We start from the raw sequence: 18,868 nt of genomic DNA on the forward strand, positions 1-18,868 counted from the left end.
ATTTCTCTGTTATCTCCAGAAGTATTTATTTTAAAAAATCTAAAAGGTAGTTGTATCTCAGGATCAACCAGGTCCAACGTTACATTTGGTTGATGTGTCTCAGTGGTTTAAAGTCTATTTTTTTTCTTTTATTTATTTAAAATTTTATTTATTTATTTATTTATATATTTTTTGGCTGTGTTGGGTCTTTGTTACTGCACGTGGGCTTTCTCCAGTTGCAGTGAGCTGGGGCTACTCTTCGTTGTGGTGCGCGGGTTTCTCGTTGTGGTGGCTTCTCTTGTTGCGTAACATGGGCTCTAGGCCCGCAGGCTTCAGTAGTTGTGGCACATGGGCTTAGTTGCTCCACCACATGTGGGATCTTCCCGGACCAGGGATTGAACCCATGTACCCTGCACTAGAAGGCGGATTCTTAACCACTGCGCCACCAGTAAAGTCCCTCAGTGGTTTATTTTAATCTGACTTCCAGCTTTCTCTCTTTTCCCCACTTGTTTTGCAGTTTTGCTGTTGAATAAACTGAACCATTTGCCGTATAGAGTTTCTCATATTTTGACATGTGCCAACCTCATATCTTTGGAGTGCTTATTAATATGTTCCTCTGTCTCCTGTGTTTCCTGTAAACCATTAGTTCATTTGGGTCTGTTTCAAGTGACCATTTTTTCTCCTGGTTAGGGTCACATCTTCTTAGTCCTTCTCACCAAAAGTGAGGTCATCACTTTCGGTTTTATCCTTCATTTATAGTACATATATATATATATATATATACACACACACACACACACACACTATATATATATACTATATATATAGTGTATATATATATAAAACTAAAGATGCATATATATTCATCTGTATCCCTGTTTTTAAATAAAACTTCTGTTTTAGTGTTTTAGTAGCATATTAAAACATTGTTTGGCAACTTGATGGTTTTTTGTTTTTTCTTAATTTTATTGAAGCATAGTTGGTTTACAATGTTGTGTTAATTTCTGCTGTACAGCAAAGTGATTCAGTTATACATATATTCTTATTCATATTCTTTTCCATTATGGTTTATCACAAGATATTGAATATAGTTCCCTGTGCTATACAGTAGGACCTTGTTCTTTATCCATCCTATATATAATAGTTTGAATCTGCTAATCTCACACTCTCAATCCTTTCCTCCCCCCCACCCCTTGGCAACCACAGTTCTGTTCTCTATGTCTGTAAGTCTGTTTCATAGATTTGTTCTTTTGTGTCATATTTTAGATTCCACATAAAGTGGTATCATATGGTATTTGTCTTTCTCTCTCTGACTTACTTCATTTAGTTTGATAATCTCCAGATCCATCCATGTTGCTGCAAATGGCATTATTTCATTGTTTTTCATGGCTGAGTAATATTCCATTGTGTGTGTGTGTGTGTGTGTAAATATATATACACACATACACGTACGTATACACATATCACATCTTCTTTACCCATTCATCTATCGATGGGCATTTAGATTATGTCCATATCTTGACTATTGTAAATAGTGCTGTTATGAACATAGGGGGTGCATGTATATTTCCTAATTATAGTTTTGTCTGGGTATATGCCCAGGAGTGGGATTGCTGGATCATATGGTACCTCAATTTTTAGTTTTTTAAGGAACCTCCATACTGTTCTCCATAGTGGCTGTACCAATTTACATTCCTACCAACAGTGTAAGAGGGTTCCCTTTTCTCCCCATCCTCTCCATCATTTATGATTTGTAGACTTTTTAATTATGGCCATTCTGACTGGTGTGAGGTGGTACCTCATTGCAGTTTCGATTTGCATTTCTCTGATAATCAGCAATGATGAGCATCTTTTCATGTGCCTGTTGGCCATGTGCCTGTTGGGCTTCCTTAGAGAAATGTTTATGTCTTCTGCCCATTTTTTGATTGGGTTGTTTGCTTTTTCGTTATTGCATTGTATGCACTGTTTACATATTTTGGAAATTAAGCCCTTGTCGGTTGCATCATTTGCAAATATCTTCTCCCAGTCTGTAGGTTGTCTTTTTGTTTTGTTTATGGTTTCCTTTGCTGTGCAAAAGCTTAGAAGTTTGATTAGGTCCCATTTGTTTATTTTTGCTTTTATTTCTATTGCCTTGGGAGACTGACCTAAGTAAACACTGGTGTGATTTATGTAAGAGAATGTTGTGCCTATGTTCTCTTCTAGGAGTTTTATGGTGTCATGTCTTATATTTAAGTCTTTAAGCCACTTTGAACTTACTTTTGTGTACAGTGTGAGGGTGTGTTCTAACTTCATTGATTTACATGCAGCTGTCCAACTTTCCCAGAACTACTTGCTGAAGAGACTGTGTCTTCCCATTTGTATATTCTTGCCTCCTTTCTTGAAGATTAATTGAACATAGGTGTGTGGGTCTATTTCTGGGCTCTCTATTCTGTTCCATTGATCCATATGTCTGTTTTTGTGCCAGTATCACACTGTTTTGATTACTCTAGCTTTGTAGTATTGTCTGAAGTCTGGGAGGGTTATTTTTCCTCAGGATTGCTTTGGCAATTCTGGGTCTTTTATGTTTCCATATAAATTTGAGGATTATTTGTTCTAGTTCTGTGATAAATGTCATGGGTAATTTGATAGGGATTGCATTAAATCTGTAGATTGCTTTGGGTAGAACAGTCATTTTAACAATTTTAATTCTTCCAATCTTAGAGCAGGGCATATCTTTCCATTTCTTTAAATCATCTTCAATTTCCTTTACTAATGTTTTGTAGTTCTCAGCATATAAGTAAGTCTTCCACCTCCTTGGTGAGGTTTATTCCTAAGTTGTTTTTTTTTTTAGATGTGATTTTAAAAGGAATTGTTTATTTACATTCTGTTCTGATATTTCATTGTTAGTGTAAAGAAACTCTACTGATTTCTGTATGTTAATCTTGTATCCTGCTACCTTGCTGAATTCATTTATCAGTAGTTTTGTGAGTCTTTAGGGTTTTCTATATATAGTAACTTAATTTTGTTATAATATCCTGGGAATAACTCTGATCATTCTATATAGCAGTATATAAAATGATCAGAAGAATTTTAAAAAGTATGATAATATATACAACAGTGCAATAAACATGAAAACTTAGTTAACGTGAATAAAATGAAAAACTTGAATTGATTAAAATAGATGAATTTAAATAAACCAGTAGCTCCAAGGACAAAATTCAAACAAGCCAAAAATATAACTCCTAAAAAAAGCAGTAGGTTTTATTTATGAATTAAAAACTTAAAAACTTATTCTAACATGAAAATAAGTGTCATTCCAAGTAAATTCTCCATTTGGTAACAAAATCTAAATTCTTTACATATATTTTCACATTTAAAATAATTATTCATTGTTCTTATATAAAAAAGATTATTTATGTAGATACTTATGTAGACATTAAGAACTGATTACTAAAATTTATATTAATATTAATGTAACTTATGAGATAAATTATTTCGTAGACTTCCTTATCTTGAAAGTTACTTTTCCCTCAAATCTACAAATATGATATTTCTAAAATATTAACACATTATCAGAAATATTTTATTCCTAATTCTTAAAACTTCTTATTAACCAGATTTGTCCTATGAAAAGAAATGCTATTTTGAATAAGTACAAAGAGAAGTGTATCAACATTTTACTTTACTTGAAATAAAGCAGCATGAAATTAAATGTTCTGAAAGCAGTTTTGGACAAGGCTTAAAGCTGCAAAGCTTGTAGTTAATGAATTTAAAATTTATATTATCAACTGATTTGAACTAAGTAAAATATTATAGCAGGGAGGGCCAGAACATGGTAGTCTTAAATGTGTAGAAGCTGTTGCACGTCTTTGTAAGTGCTTCTGTTATCTCATACAAACCTATCAATCCCCAGAAGCCTAACAAAAATTAGAAAAGGTTATAACAACATCAATACATTATAATAGTTAAACTTATCTGTCAGTGACTAGTCCAAAGTATGATTTCAAGATGAAAATCTACTCAGGATTTTTTTTTAGCTTTGAATAGTTTTTTTTTTTTTTGGGTTTTGCTGCACGGCTTGCACAATCTTAGTTCCCCAACCAGGGACTGATTCCGGGCCCTCAGCAGTGAAAGCATCGAGTCCTAACACTGGACCACCAGGGACTCCTTAGCTTTAAATGCTTTTTGTTGTAAATCTGCATATTCATTATAGTAGTACATTAAATACCACCTGTGAAAGGTAATGAGCTCCCAGGAATAACAAGTCTTTTATTCCAGATCTTAGATGATACAGAGAGAATATGTGTCAATTTTTAAACATGGATCATAGCCAAAGACTCTCAGTGTTTGTCATCTTTTGTTCAATTTCACTTAATAGTGCTAAAAGATGTTACTAATATAAGTCAGTTTGGCAAACAGTAAATTAAAAATTGTCGCTGAGAATGACAGAACTAAATAGTTCATTCTTCTGAATATTTTTCTGAAAACTTGCTTCCACATTAGTAACACTTTTATAATAAAACCATTCATAACTAGGTAATCCTGATTGGGTGGCAGTAAAGGTTGGGATTTATCAATATGACACTTTTCAGATCTATTGTCATCTATGTTATCCCTTTAGACCCATTACATGCCATTTTAATCTTATACAATAAGTCTCCAAAAAGAGACCAAGGAAACAAAAAAGGACTGTACAACTTACAATGTCTCCTTGTGCCATGTGCCTCCGAGACACGTGATTCTAAACATCTAAGTATGGTATGGTAACACAGTTCACTAGTATGTGAAAACCTTGATGGATGGGCATCAGGGGGTAGATACATGTTTTATGGGGCCTGAAACTTATACTTCTGAAGAAAAATAATTTAATTGACCTAGAGAATATTATGCTTAGTAAAATAAGTCATAGAAAGACAAATACTGTATATTATCACTTAGATATGGAATATAAAAAATAAACAAATATATATAACAAAACAGGATAAGACTCACAGATATAGAAAACAAACTAATGGTACCAGTGGGGAGACAGAAGGGTGGGAGGGTCAAGATAGGGGTATAGGATTAAGATATACAAACCTCTATGTATAAAAAAGATAAGCAACAAGGATATACTGTACAGCACAGGAAAATATAGCCATTATTTTATAATAACTTTAAATGGAGTATAATCTATAAAAATACTGAATCACTATGCTATACACCTGAAAATATTATAATATTGTAGATCCACTATACTTCAATTTAAAAAAGAAAGTTAAAAAAAAATTTAACATTTCAAGTACAAAAGTAGGTACTGGGAAGGATATGTACAAATAAGAGGCAGAGAAGCTTATGCTTTATAAACTTTGTAGTAAATTTACCTCTGCATCTGGCACGTAGTAAACACTCCATAATTATTTGTGGAATAATTTTTGATTAATAAGTATTAATTAAATTTAAAGTCAAGATGAGAAGGGCATGACTTTCCCAGTAGTGGTCTCTTGCAGTGTATTTAATATAATATCATTTAACAGTACCTTAGCCTTAGTCTCAACCAGCTTTACTGCATGTCCTGTATTCTTGTATGTGCTGTCCTAATCAAGTAAAAGACATGAAAATGAAATACAAAGCCAAGTGGCTTTTACTTTCTTGACTTATTTAGAATATGACCATTTCTCAGGGGTATATGAACATATTTAACTGTATATATCCAACATTTAAACTAAATTGAAACACTAAAACTATCTAAAAGTTAAAAAATAAATGTATCCAGAGGATAGCCAATTGGGGGGGGGGTGATATAGATACTAGATGTCTTTTATCACACTGTAAAGATTCATGCATGAACTGTCTCAAACTGAGAGGTATGGAGTTACAGAAATATACTCTCTACTGCATTTTACTAAAAACTACATTCATATATATGAATAGTGAGAAGGTCCACAGAAATGAAAACCTTCATGGTACAGATATAATATCAACTCAAGAACTGTTAAGCCTTATTACCTTCTTGAAATTAATGACCCCAAATTCCCTATAACAGTTAAAAAATTAAGAGTAGAAATCACAGAATTAAGAATGAGAGAGAGAGAATATGTTCCAGAAATAATTTGTGGACCACAGATCTTATAGCCAACACTTACATCACTGTTAAACATAAAATATTAACATTAGTAACTCACAAAAAAACTGATATTTTTTATGGGTAACTTTCTTTTTCACTGATTTATATGCCTATATACTAGTGCTATTATATAGTCTTAATGTTAACTAGAATAAGTCTTAGATATTCTTGACCATTTACTTTCACATATGAATTTTAAGATCAACTTGTCAAGTTCCATGAAAAATATTGAAGGGATTTTGATTGGAATTCCACTGAATTTTACAGATTATTTGGGGTCAGAATTGATATCTTTATGATGTATAATCTTTTCAGCCATAAGCAGGTGTATATCTGTATTTTAATCAGGTGTTCATTTACGTCACTCAGTAATGGGTGGTAATTTCTTCTTAAATGCATTGTATATCTTTTGCTTATTTTCAGTGAAGAATCACATATAAATTTTGCTAGAGACAAGAAGATAGGAAAAAAAGCTGCCTTAGCTTATTTGTAAGGCTAGTATAACTTTGATACTAGTTGAGGGCTTGTTAGCAGTCAAGTGCAAGTAAAGTGATAGAATTTCTTAAGAACACAGACGCACTTATATAATACTGTACAGCAACTATACCTCAGTAAAAAAAAAAACATAAATGCAAAAGTATTAAATAAAACACTAGCAAACTGAATACCGGAGTATATATATTTTTAAATTACTGCTAATTTCTTCATTGAATATAAGGATCTATTATGAAAGTATCATGCCACTCTTGGATTAAAAAAGAAAATCAACATGATTTTTTCAATTGATATACATTTAAGTTGCTTCTGATTTTTTATCGTTGTAAGTACTGCTGTCAGGAATTCCCTGGTGTTCCAGTGGTTAGGACTGCATGCTTTCACTGCCGAGGGCCTGGGTTCAATCCCTGGTTGGGGAACTAGGATGCCACATGCTGCATGGTGCAGCCAAAAATAAAAAAAGATAGTCTCAAAAAAAAAAAAAAGTATTGCTGTCATCACCAATCTTGGACATAAGATTGGTCACATCATTTCCTTAAGAAGATTTTCCAAAAGTATATGTATGCAAATTTGAATTCTGATGTATTACTAAAATATGGAATCATCAAACTTTTTCCATAAAGGACCAAACAGCAAATATTATAAGCTTGTGAGCCAAAAGGAAAAATTGAGGTTATTATTTAGGTACTTGAGAAAACAAATTTCCATAGATTTTTATTGATAAAATTTTAAATGTAATAATTGAGTATGATAGAAAACAAATTTCCACAAATCTTTATTGATAAAATGAAAAATCTATTAATTGAGTACAGTTTTCATAATAAAGTTCTACAGATGTGAATAATGGAATTCTTTTGTGGGGGGATAACATTTCTCTTAATAAGGGTTGAAAGGTGGTTTTCCTTAACAACAAAATCTGTTGCAAATGTTCATCTGTGAATACTGATCTATGATGAGATTTTATGTATTTCAACTTTGCAAATTTCTTTCCTCGTAGATAAGTACTGCCAAATACTGATATCAATCCATGAGCGTATGGTTTAATTGCACATATTCACCGATCAGAAGGCATTTTTACAATTCTATTAGCTAAAGGCTAGACTGCCTTTTAACATGTTACTACATTGCAAATTAATTACTTCCTATTAAAGTTCCTTAATTGCAACATTGGAATATGGACATTACCTTTGCACTTGTATCAAGGTTGAAAAATGCTGCTGTGGACTGAAATACATTGCTGGGAATTTGTATATGAATGGAGATCTCACTTCTTTTTTTAACTTTTGACAGTGCAGGAAGTGTATAACACAGCCTGTAACACAGCCTATTACTTGCAAGTCAAACAACGTTCTCACTGAAATGACTTTATCACAATATAAGTTTCACATATAAGTACTGTTTTGCTTTTAATAGTTTCAGATTGAAACACTTTCAAGTCTTCAGCATAAGGTAATTCCAAAGCCATTCAGAGTTGAGTGGTTGAGCACAGCTCTTCCAACCATTTAAAAATGTAAACACCATTTTCTTTTAAAATTGAAGTATAGATGAGTACAGTATTATATATACAGGTGTACAATATAGCAATTCACAATTTTTAAAGGTTATACTCCATTTATAGTTATAAAATATTTGCTATATTCCCTGTGTTATACAATATACCCTTGTAGCTTAATTTATACCTAATAATTTGTACCTCTTAATCCCTTATGCCTATAATGCCCTTTCTTCCCTCTCTACTGGTTTGCTCTTTATATCTGTGAGTCTGCTTCTTTTCTGTTATATTCACTAGTTTGTTGTATTTTTTAGATTCCACATGTGATATCATACAGTACTTGTCTTTCTCTGTCTGACTTATTTCACTTAGCATAATGACAAAACCAAAAAACCTACTGAATGGGAGAAAATACTTGCAAACAATATGATAAGGGGTCAATATCCAAAATATATAAATAGTTCATACAACTAATCATCAAAAAACAAACAACCTGGTTAACAAAATGGGCAGAAGAACTGAATAGACATTTTTCCAAAGAGGAAATGCAGATGGCTAACAGGCACATGAAAAGATGCTCATCATCACTAATCATCAGGGAAATGCAAATCAAAACCACAATGAGATATCACCTCACACCTGTCAGAATGGCTGTCATCAAAGAGAACATAAATGACAAATGTTGGCAAGGATGTAGAAAACAGGGAACCTTCATACACTGTTGGTGAGAATGTAGACTGGCGCAGCCACTGTGGAAAACAGTATGGAGGTTTCTCAGAAAACTAAAAGTAGAACTACCATATGACCCAGGAATTCCACGCCTGAGTGTATATGTGAAAAAAACAAAAGCACTAATTCGAAGAGATACATGCACCCCAGTGTTCATAGCAACATTATTTACATTTGCCAAGATATGGAAGCAACCTAAGTGTCCATCAACAGATGAGTGGATAAGGAAGATTGTGGTACATATCAGGCTTCCCTGGTGGTCCAGTGGTTAAGAATCTCCCTGCTAATGCAGGAGACATGGGTTCGAGCCCTGGTCCGGGGAGATCCCACATGCCGCAGAGCAACTAAGCCCGTGTGCCACAACTACTGAGACTGTGCTCTAGAGCCCTTGAGCCACAACTACTGAAGCCCGGGCACCTAGAGCCCATGCTCCGCAATAAGAGAAGCCACCACAATGAGAAGCCCGTGCACTGCAACGCAGAGTAGCCCCCGCTCGCTGCAACTAGAGAAAGCCCACGCGCAGCAGCAAAGACCCAACGCAGCCGAAAAAAAAAAAGTCATAAAAAAAAGCACACACACACACACACACACACTGGAATACTACTCAGCCATAAGTAAGAGTGAAATTTTGCCATTTGCAGCAACATGAATGGACCTGGAGGGCATTATGCTAGGTAAACACCGTTCTTTACTCAAGGGCTGTACAAAAGGCAGGCTATATTTGGCTTATAGGCCATAGTTTACTGACCCCTGCTCTGTAAAGTCTATATTCCCAGTAAATGTAGTAAGTGCCTGTTTCCCCCCAAATTTTGCAACCAGTAAGTAATAACTTTCAAAAATTTGTCCAGTTTGAAATTACATTTTTTCAACTTTGAACATTAGGACAGTGAAATACCTTTTCATGATTATAGGCCATTTATATTTCATCATTGAAAACTTGTTGTTCATGTTCTTTTTCCATTTTTATTGCAATAAAATTCTCATTCCAACAGTCACCCTGTGTACCAAAAAGAGTTCAAAGTCCTTTTTAGTGGCTCTGTCTACTTCTTTAGAATTATTTTCCACTGCATGCTCCCACACAACCAACATTCCTTCCGTATTGAAAGACCTGCCATTGCTTGATAGAACTGTGTTTTCTCAAGCTTCTCTATGTATGTGCACCAGGTATCATTCATTTTCTGTTGCCTTTTCTCCATTTTCCCTTCTACTATAACTTATTTATCCTTCAAGATGCAGATCAAGGATCAGTTCCTCCTCTTTGGTTCTACACCATTCTTAACTCTGCCATAAAACCTATTACACTATGTTACTAACTGTTGTTTACAGTTGTCTTTCTCCCTACTGGGCTGAAAGCTTGTTGAGAAACGGTATTGTAATTGATCTCTCTTTTCACAACTTAATAGGCACTGATTATTTGTTGACTGAATAAGTTCAAGATGATAGTAGTGTTAATAATATTAATAAAGTAACATGTGCCAGACACATAAATATCAGAGACAAATTTGTATAATAGTATTCCTTATAAAATGCTTATCATAATGAACAATTGAATTTTGAAGAAGCTATCTCAGATAGTAAAATTTCATTAAAGAAAATAGCCACTAAGATTTTTATTCCCTGACAAAACTAAGTACATCAAACATTGGATTTAAAAGCTTGTTTTTTTCCCTAAAGGCTTAATTTATTTAAATAACTGCCACTAGTTATAGCTATGATTTCCAATTCAAGGAAATTTGCTTGTATTAGAAAACTGAGAAAATTAAAATACAAAATTTTTGTATTTTATCATCAGCCATGTCTGTTTTGTAATCTATTTTTGTTACTGTTTTGAAAGAACAGTAAGTTCTTTCTTTCAAAATCTCCTTTGTAACTTGACTAAGATACATTTTGGATTAATCTTTTATCTTGCTTTATTTCCAAAGGACATCCATTACCTTGCACTAGAAAAGGGCGAATTGGCACTAGCTGAAGTGGCAAGAAAGAGAGCTAGTGACATTGATGCAGAATCAATAACCTCTGGAGTTGGTAAGATTTAATGCTGTTTTTTTAAAGTGCTTTTTATTTTAATCAATACTTATTCAGTATCACTTGTATTTACATTTGTAGGGCATGGCTGGTTAAATTGAATTATTTTCTTTGTGAAGACAGTGTCTTTTTTTAGAAAAAACAAGAATTAAGCCTGGGTAAATAGTACAATATGGATATTTAACTTGGAATTGTGTTAATATGCAAATTAATAATCAGTAATTAATAACTACTTAGCAAAAAGTTAAAAAGTCATTGTTCTTTTCATAAGATTTTAAGGAAAACAGTTTATTATTATTAGTGCTATTATTAAAATTAACCAACACAGGAACTTATATAATCCTTTATTTTTATACATAGACATGTCACATCTCAGAAGAATTCCCTCCTATATCAGACAAAGTACTTCACGTGAAATTTAGGTTTGATGGGTGATTTTTTTTTTTAATTTAGAAGCCACTAGATTCATTTTACTGTGAGTCTTCCAAAGAAGATAAATCAAAAGCCTAAATTGAATCTAAAAGTCCATTCAAAACTTTATAATATAGAAAAATGATGTCTTTAAAAACTATAATAATATCAGCATGAGTTTTTTTTCTAAACTCAATTTATCCTAATGTGACCAACTCTGAAAGTACTGATCTCTGGACATCCCAATTTTTATTGTTCCTGGTATTTCCTATTCCTAAATTAGGCAGAGGACCCTCAGAAATTGTAATAGAATTTATTTCTTCATGGAACTCCTATAAAACAAAGAAGTTTCAGTAAGGTTTCCACTTGGTAAGTTGCTTGAAAATATTATAACATTGATTATCCATTGATGGATCATCTTGTGCTTTGTTTTTGTAATGTTGGCAGCCAAAAGGAGCAATTGTCGGCTTCTCTCTAACATCACCACCAGAGATCCCAGTCTTCCAGTTGGTACTGAAGGACTCAAAACCATACTACCAGGGTAGCTCTAAAGCTGAATACCAAAGCTGACAGTTGTTTACCAGAAAGATGATTTTGTTCTCCCTCCCCCACCCTGAAAAAGTTCCAAACTGATCAAACCCAAAAGATGCGTAGACCACTTTCAAATCTTCATTCCTAATGGATAAAGGATAATTCAATATTAATATAATATTAGATAAGAGTAACTTCAGTTGACCTATCAGTGTATATTGTTACTTGCTAAGGATAGTGATGTGCATCCCAATAAAAACAATAATAGCTAATATTTACTGAATGCTTACTGTGGGCCATGTACTATTCTGTTAACTACATTTACTAATTTAAGCCTCACCGTAATTCTTTGAGGCAGGTACAATTTATATTTGTGATAAGTCACTTATAACTAAATAATGAAATCATACCCTATTAATAGGAATTGCTGTGTTACATCATGGGGATACAAACATCCTCCATCCCCATCCCTCTTGCCATTTAGGAAACACAGTAGGAGGTTAATTCATAGCAAATTTTATCAGAATTTTCCTTAGTTGTCATGTACACTGCCTTTTCCACCAGGGTTTCAGATATAATGGAGGCAATTTTTGCATTTTAAAGCTATTTAAATTTACTAAGAGTGAAAAGGAATATGAAGAGATTACCACGAAATTTCAGAAGAATGAAGAAACTCCACTATTCACCAAAATGCATCCTGTGCCCTGTGTATATTTTGATCAGGTTACCTAGGCCAGCTGATAATTCCTAGCCAAAGAGTTTGGTGTTCCCCCTTTGAGCCTTGCCTCATTTCTAGTAAATACCTTTTTTTCACTGAAACCCTGTTACTCCCCATTTCTCAGCTTTTTTTCAGGCCTTATCCTATGGCTTTGATTACTATCTCTTGTCAAAGATCCATTTAATAACAACAGTAACTGTCAAGAGGTAAACAGCTTAGATAAATGTTCTACTCCACTTTTGTTCCAGAAAACTGGGGTGGCTCTCACTTATATTTAGCAGACAGAAAAAACGAATCAGCAAACTTTAAGATACAACATTTAGAATCATTGAGTCTGAGGAGCAAAAGGAAAAAAGATTAAGTGACATGGGCCTAATGGGACACTCTCAAGCATACCAACAACTATGGGAGTCTCAGAAAGACAAGTGAGAAAGAGACAGAGAGACTATTTGAAGAAATAATGACCGGAAACTTCCCAAATTTGAGGAAAGAGATGGATCTACAAATCCAACCTCAGTGAACTCCAAATACAATCAACCAGGAGAGAGACCCATGCTAGGACAAATTATAATCAAACTATCAAAAGCTTTTCAGCTTGAAAAAAGCATCTTGAAAGCAGCAAGAGAAAAGCAACTTATCATATACAAGGTATCCTCAATAATATTATTAGCAAGTTTCTAGTAGAAACCTTGGAGGCCTGAGGCAATAAAATGATATATTTAAAGGGCTGAAACAAAAAAGAATGTCAATGGAGAATTCTATATCCAGCAAAACTTTCCTTCAAAAATGAGGCAGAAATTTAGACATTCCTAGCTAAATAAAAGGTGAAGGAGTTCATTACCTTCCCTAAAAGTAATGCTAAAGGGAGTCCTACAGGTTGAAATGAAAGGATCGTAGACAGCAACTTGAACCCATATGAAGAATGTAAAGATCTCCAATAGAGATTAATACATGGACAAATATAAAAACAATTATTATTATAATATTTTACTACACTTTTTATTTTCAACAGGAATTAAAAGACAAATGCATAGAAAATAATTATAAATCTGTTAGTAGGTACACAGTATATAAAGATGTAATTCATGACCTCAATAACATAAAGTTGGAGCACAGGAACACAACTTAAGTTAACTTGGTATCCATTCAAATTAGATTATTATAATTTAGGATGTTATCATGTAATCCCCATAGTAACTACAAAGAAAATAACTATAGAATATACACAATGGAAATTCAGATGTTTCACTACAAAATATCAACTAAACACAAAAGAAGGCAGTAATGGAGGAAATTAGGAGGAAAAAGGCTATAAGGGGGAAAAAGGCTTTAAGACATACAGAAATTAAATAACAAAATGGGAAAAGTCCTTCCCTATCAGTAGTTATTTTAAATATAATGGAATAAACTCTCCAGTCAAGTCTGCACAGAGCAAAGAGGTTGTAGGTAGGACTTGACTGGTGAGTTTATGTGGGTGAGGATAAGTGAAAGACACCCATCTCAAAAGAGCTAAAGTAAAAATAGGAATGTCATTGGCATCATGGGATATATGCTAGTACCAAAGGATAGGAATACAGGTGTAACTGAGACATAGCTGTAACCAGAAACTTAAAAGCTGTTTGGACTTTCTTCAATATTTTCTTTCTCCAAAGACCATTTTCGTCTTCTCAAGTTTTTAAGGCAGTAAGCAAGTTTGCCAGTAGGACTCAAACTCTGCATCCTTTAGTTGAGGCATGCAGAGGGAAAAATTATTCTCATTCTTGTTCCAGAATTTCCAGAGAAGGACTTTGATTCAGCTGGTTTCCTTACCCAAGTTGTTCCCATCAACTATGGCCAGAGGGCTGGGTCACATAGCTCCAAGAAAAAGGCTCCCACAATTGGATATGATATGGGGGTCAGTTTTTAGGACAAGGGTATTAGGCAGATAATCCTATAGACATCTACTTCAGAGGTAAAGGAAAGAACCAAACATGACTCCATCCTGCAGGCCAGCAAGATCACCTTTAAAAGAAAGAAAATAGGTGTACTTTCAGGTATTCTGATTCAAGGCTCTTAGAGGACAAGCTGTCCCACAATCATTTGAATATCTAAGACAAGGGAAGGATCAGCACCGTATATCAGGATTTGAGCTGAAGAGACTTCCAAGGAAAGAAATAAAGAGTGAGAAATAAAGGATACAGAACCTTGGGGAAACAAACACATAGAGCTGTTCTACTACCCATTCACTCGCTCCTCAAACCATGCCTATATGGCTGCTATCAAATTATTCCACCAAAACAGTTTTCACAATGTTACAGTGACTCCCCTCTCCCTATCCCACCATGACAGTAAATTGAGTAGGCATTTTTAAGTCCTCAACTTATATAACCTTTACAACAGTAGTTAAATATTATTCACTACTCCCTCCATGTCGAAATTTTCTTCTTGTGATTTCTCTGACATCATTCTTGCATGATTTTCTTCCTAACATTTTTCCAGCCATTCCTTCTCAGTTTCCTTTATTGCTTTGTCTTTATCAGACTTCTGTAAATTAACCAAATGCAGCAATCTGGGGAGGGTTTCAAGAAAAACAACTGAATTTCATGTAAGAACAGCAAGTTCTATAGTGTTGTTGGGTTTTTTTAAATATTTATTTATTTTGGCTGCACTGGGTCTTAGTTGCAGCATGTGGGATCTTGTTGCAGCCTGTTTAGTTGTGGCAGGTGGACTTCTTAGCTGTGGCATGGGAACTCCTAGTTGCAGCATGCATGTGGGATCTAGTTCCCTGACCAGGGATTGAACCCAGGCCCCCTACATTGGGAGCATGGAGTCTTACATACTGGACTTCCAGGGAAGTTCTTTGTAGTGTTTTAACTTGCCCTTTTCCCATCTGCCCCACCACCCAGGTCCACAGTAGCCTTGAAAACCACAGCCCATAATCCTGGTGAAAATCAGCAGCTCCAGGAGCCAGCAGAGAGTAAAGAACAGTATTGGAGGTCCTTCAAAGTCCCAATCCCAGATAACTATCATTATTTGACTGATGGTTCCTTGGAAGACCTCTTGTGTAAGCCTTTCTTTATTTGACCTGATTGGAAGCTCACTCTTTGTGAAAAAGCCTTTTCCCCAGGGTGCTTTGTGGAAAACTATTAGAGGCAGTTGTTTAAGATTTTGGCTGCCTGAGAAGGTAAATAAATACTGGGGCAAACAATAAGCCAACCAAAAAGCTAAAAAGGAAATTCTAGAGAATAAGATATCCATAGGAGATTTGAAAAGCTCGAAAATCTTTCTGGGACTCTGTATACTACTGTGTGCATGCCCGGGACTGTGTGCATTCTTAGGAAATACATGAGATGGTCACCAAAATTCTCACCTCTGGCTGATCTGGAGGCTCTATGCATGCAAGCAGTGGAGGCTAAAGCTGAGTTGTAAAATGCCTAGCTGAGCATTCAAGGGGTTCCCTAAAACACAGAACCCCCACCCAAAAAGATTCCAAGATAGGATTCTAGGATTAAAAATCTTTATCCAATCTGTAGATGACTATTTAGGTAACTGAAAAGAGATTTCAGTGGCTGCACACAACAAAGGATATACACTTTACAGAATTAGTTCAAAAGTTACCAAACAACAAATAGCAACAACAAACCTTGAAGAAGAGTGATTTACAGAGTTGCCACATTATATTTAAATATATTAATATATTTAACATTTACACATTTATTAAATATTTATAATATTTAAACATATTACTTAAATGCAGTTTTTCAACAAAATTTTGTTTTTTTAATTAAATGTAATTTTTATTTTATATTGCAGTATAGTTGATTTATAATGTTGTATTAGTTTCAGGTGTACAGGAAAGTGATTCAATTATAAACCTACATATATCCATTCTTTTTCAAATTCTTTTCCCATATAGGTTATTACAGAATATTGAATAGAGTTCCCTGTGCTATACAGTATGTCCGTGTTGATTACATATTTTATATATAGTGGTGTATATATTAACCCCAAATGCACAAGATTTTTATGTATTAATTTTGTATCCTGAAACTTTACTGAATTTATTAATGAGCTCTAGTAGTTTTCTGGTAATGTATTAGGACTTTCTATGTGTAGTGTCATGTTATCTGCAAAGAGTGGCAGTCTTATTCTTCTTTTCCAATTTGGTTTCCTTTTGTTTCTTTTTCTTTTGTTTTTGTTTTTTTGTGGTACGTGGGCCTCTCACTGTTGTGGCCTCTCCCATTGCGGAGCACAGGCTCCGGACACACAGGCTCAGCGGCCATGGCTCACGGGCCCAGCCACTCTGCGGCATGTGGGATCTTCCCGGACCAGGGCACGAACCCGTGTCCCCTGCATTGGCAGGCGGACTCTCAACCACTGCACCACCAGGGAAGCCCCTCTTTTTCTTCTTTGATTGCTGTGTCTAGGACTTCCAAAACTATGTTTAATAGAAGTGGTGAGAGTAGACATCTTTGTCTTGTTCCTGTTTCAGTTTTTCACCATGGAGAATGATGTTAGCTATGGGTTTTTCATATATGGCCTTTTTTATGTTAAGGTAAGTTCCCTCTATGCCCACTTTCTGGAGAGTTTTTTCATAAGTCATTGCTGAATTTTATCAGAAGCTTTCTCTGCATCTATTGAGATGATTATATGGTTTTTATTCTTCAATTTGTTAATGTGGTGTATCATATTTATTGATTTGTGGATGTTGAAGAATCGTTGCATCCCTGCGATAAATCCCACTTGATCATGGTGTATGATGCTTTTAATGTATTTGGTTAGAATTTGGTTTGTTAGTATTTTGTTGAGGATTTTTGCATCTATGTTCATCAGTGGTATTGGCCTGTAATTTTCTTTTTTGTGGTATCTTTCTTTTTTTTTTGCGGTACGCGGGCCTCTCACTGTTGTGGCCTCTCCCGTTGCGGAGCACAGGTTCCGGACACGCAGGCTCAGCAGCCATGGCTCACGGGCCCAGCCGCTCCACGGCATGTGGGATCTTCCCAGACCAGGGCACGAACCCGTGTACCCTGCATCGGCAGGTGGACTGTCAACCACTGCGCCACCAGGGAAGCCCTTTTTTGTGGTATCTTTGGTTTCAGTATCAGGGTGGCAGTGGCCTCATAGAATGAGTTTGGGAGTGTTCCTTCCTCTGCAATGTTACCTCTTCTCTAAATGTTTGATAGAATTTGCCTGTGAAGCCATCTGATCCTGGACTTTTGTTTGTTGGAAGTTTTTAAATCAACAGTTTCAATTTCAGTACTTGTAATTGGTTTGTTCATATTTTCTATTTCCTCCTGGTTCAGTCTTGGAAGGTTGTACCTTTCTAAGAATTTGTTCATTTCTTCTAGGTTGTCGATATATAGTTGCTTGTAGTCTCTTATGGTCCTTCGTATTTCTGTGGTGTCTGTTGTAACTTCTTTTTCACTTCTGATTTTATTGATTTGAGCCCTCTCTTTTTTTCTTCATGAGTCAATTTTGTTCATCTCTTCAAAGAACCAGTTTTTAGTTTCATTGATCTTTTCTACTGTTTTATTCTTCTCTATTTCATTTATTTCCGCTGTGATCTTTAATGATTTCTTTCCTTCTACTAACTTTGTGTTTTGTTTGTTCTTCTTTCTCTAGTTACTTTAGGTGTAAGGTTAGGTTATTTATTTGAGATTTTTCTTCTTTCCTGATATAAGATTGTATTGCTATAAACTTCCCTCTTAGAACTGTTTTTGCTGCATCCCATAGTTTTGGATTGTCGTGTTTTCATTGTCATTTGTCTCTAGGTATTTTTTAGTTTCCTCTTTGATTTATTCAGTGATCCATTGGTTGTTTAGTAACATATTGTTTAACCTCCACGTGCTTGTGTTTTTTTACTTTTTTGCTTGTAATTGATTTCTAATCACATAGCACTGTGGTTGGAAAAGGTGCTTGATGTGATTTCAATTTCCTTAAATTTACCGAGGCTCACTTTGTGGCTCAGCATGTGATCTATCCTGGAGAATGTTCCATTTGCACTTGAGAAGAATGTGTATTCTGTTGCTTTTGGATAGAATGTTTTATAAATAACAATTAAGTCCATCTGATCTAATATGTTCCCTGTTGATTTTCTGTCTGGAAGAGCTGTCCATTGATGTAAGTGGGTGTTAAAGTACTCTACTATTATTGTGTTACTGCTGATTTCTCCTTTCATGGCTGCTAGCATTTGCCTTATATATTGAGGTGCTCCTATTTTGGGTGCATATATATTTACAATTGTTATATTTGCTTCTTGTATTGATCTCTTGATCATTTTGTAGTGTCCTTGTCCCTTGTAACAGTCTTTATTTTAAAGTCTATTTTGTCTGATATGAGTATTGCTACTCCTGATTTCTTTTGATTTCCATTTGCATGGAATATCTTTTTCCATCCCCTCACTTTCAATCTGTATGTGTCCCTA

The 18,868-nt window shown here is 34.7% G+C and overlaps 1 protein-coding gene across 1 annotated transcript in view; it reads left to right on the top strand.

The window, feature by feature from the left end:
• Positions 1-11,839, top strand: part of WDPCP (WD repeat containing planar cell polarity effector) — a 255,661-nt gene extending 243,822 nt beyond the window's left edge. The window contains exons 14-15 of the mRNA XM_070046891.1: positions 10,703-10,805; positions 11,664-11,839. Of these exons, the coding sequence (XP_069902992.1) occupies positions 10,703-10,805; positions 11,664-11,761 (201 nt within the window). The 3' untranslated portion in view covers positions 11,762-11,839. The remainder of the gene's footprint in view (positions 1-10,702; positions 10,806-11,663) is intronic.
• The last annotated feature ends 7,029 nt before the right edge of the window (positions 11,840-18,868 follow it).

This window comes from Globicephala melas, chromosome 12 (assembly GCF_963455315.2).
Source record: "Globicephala melas chromosome 12, mGloMel1.2, whole genome shotgun sequence".
Classification (NCBI taxonomy): domain Eukaryota; kingdom Metazoa; phylum Chordata; class Mammalia; order Artiodactyla; family Delphinidae; genus Globicephala; species Globicephala melas.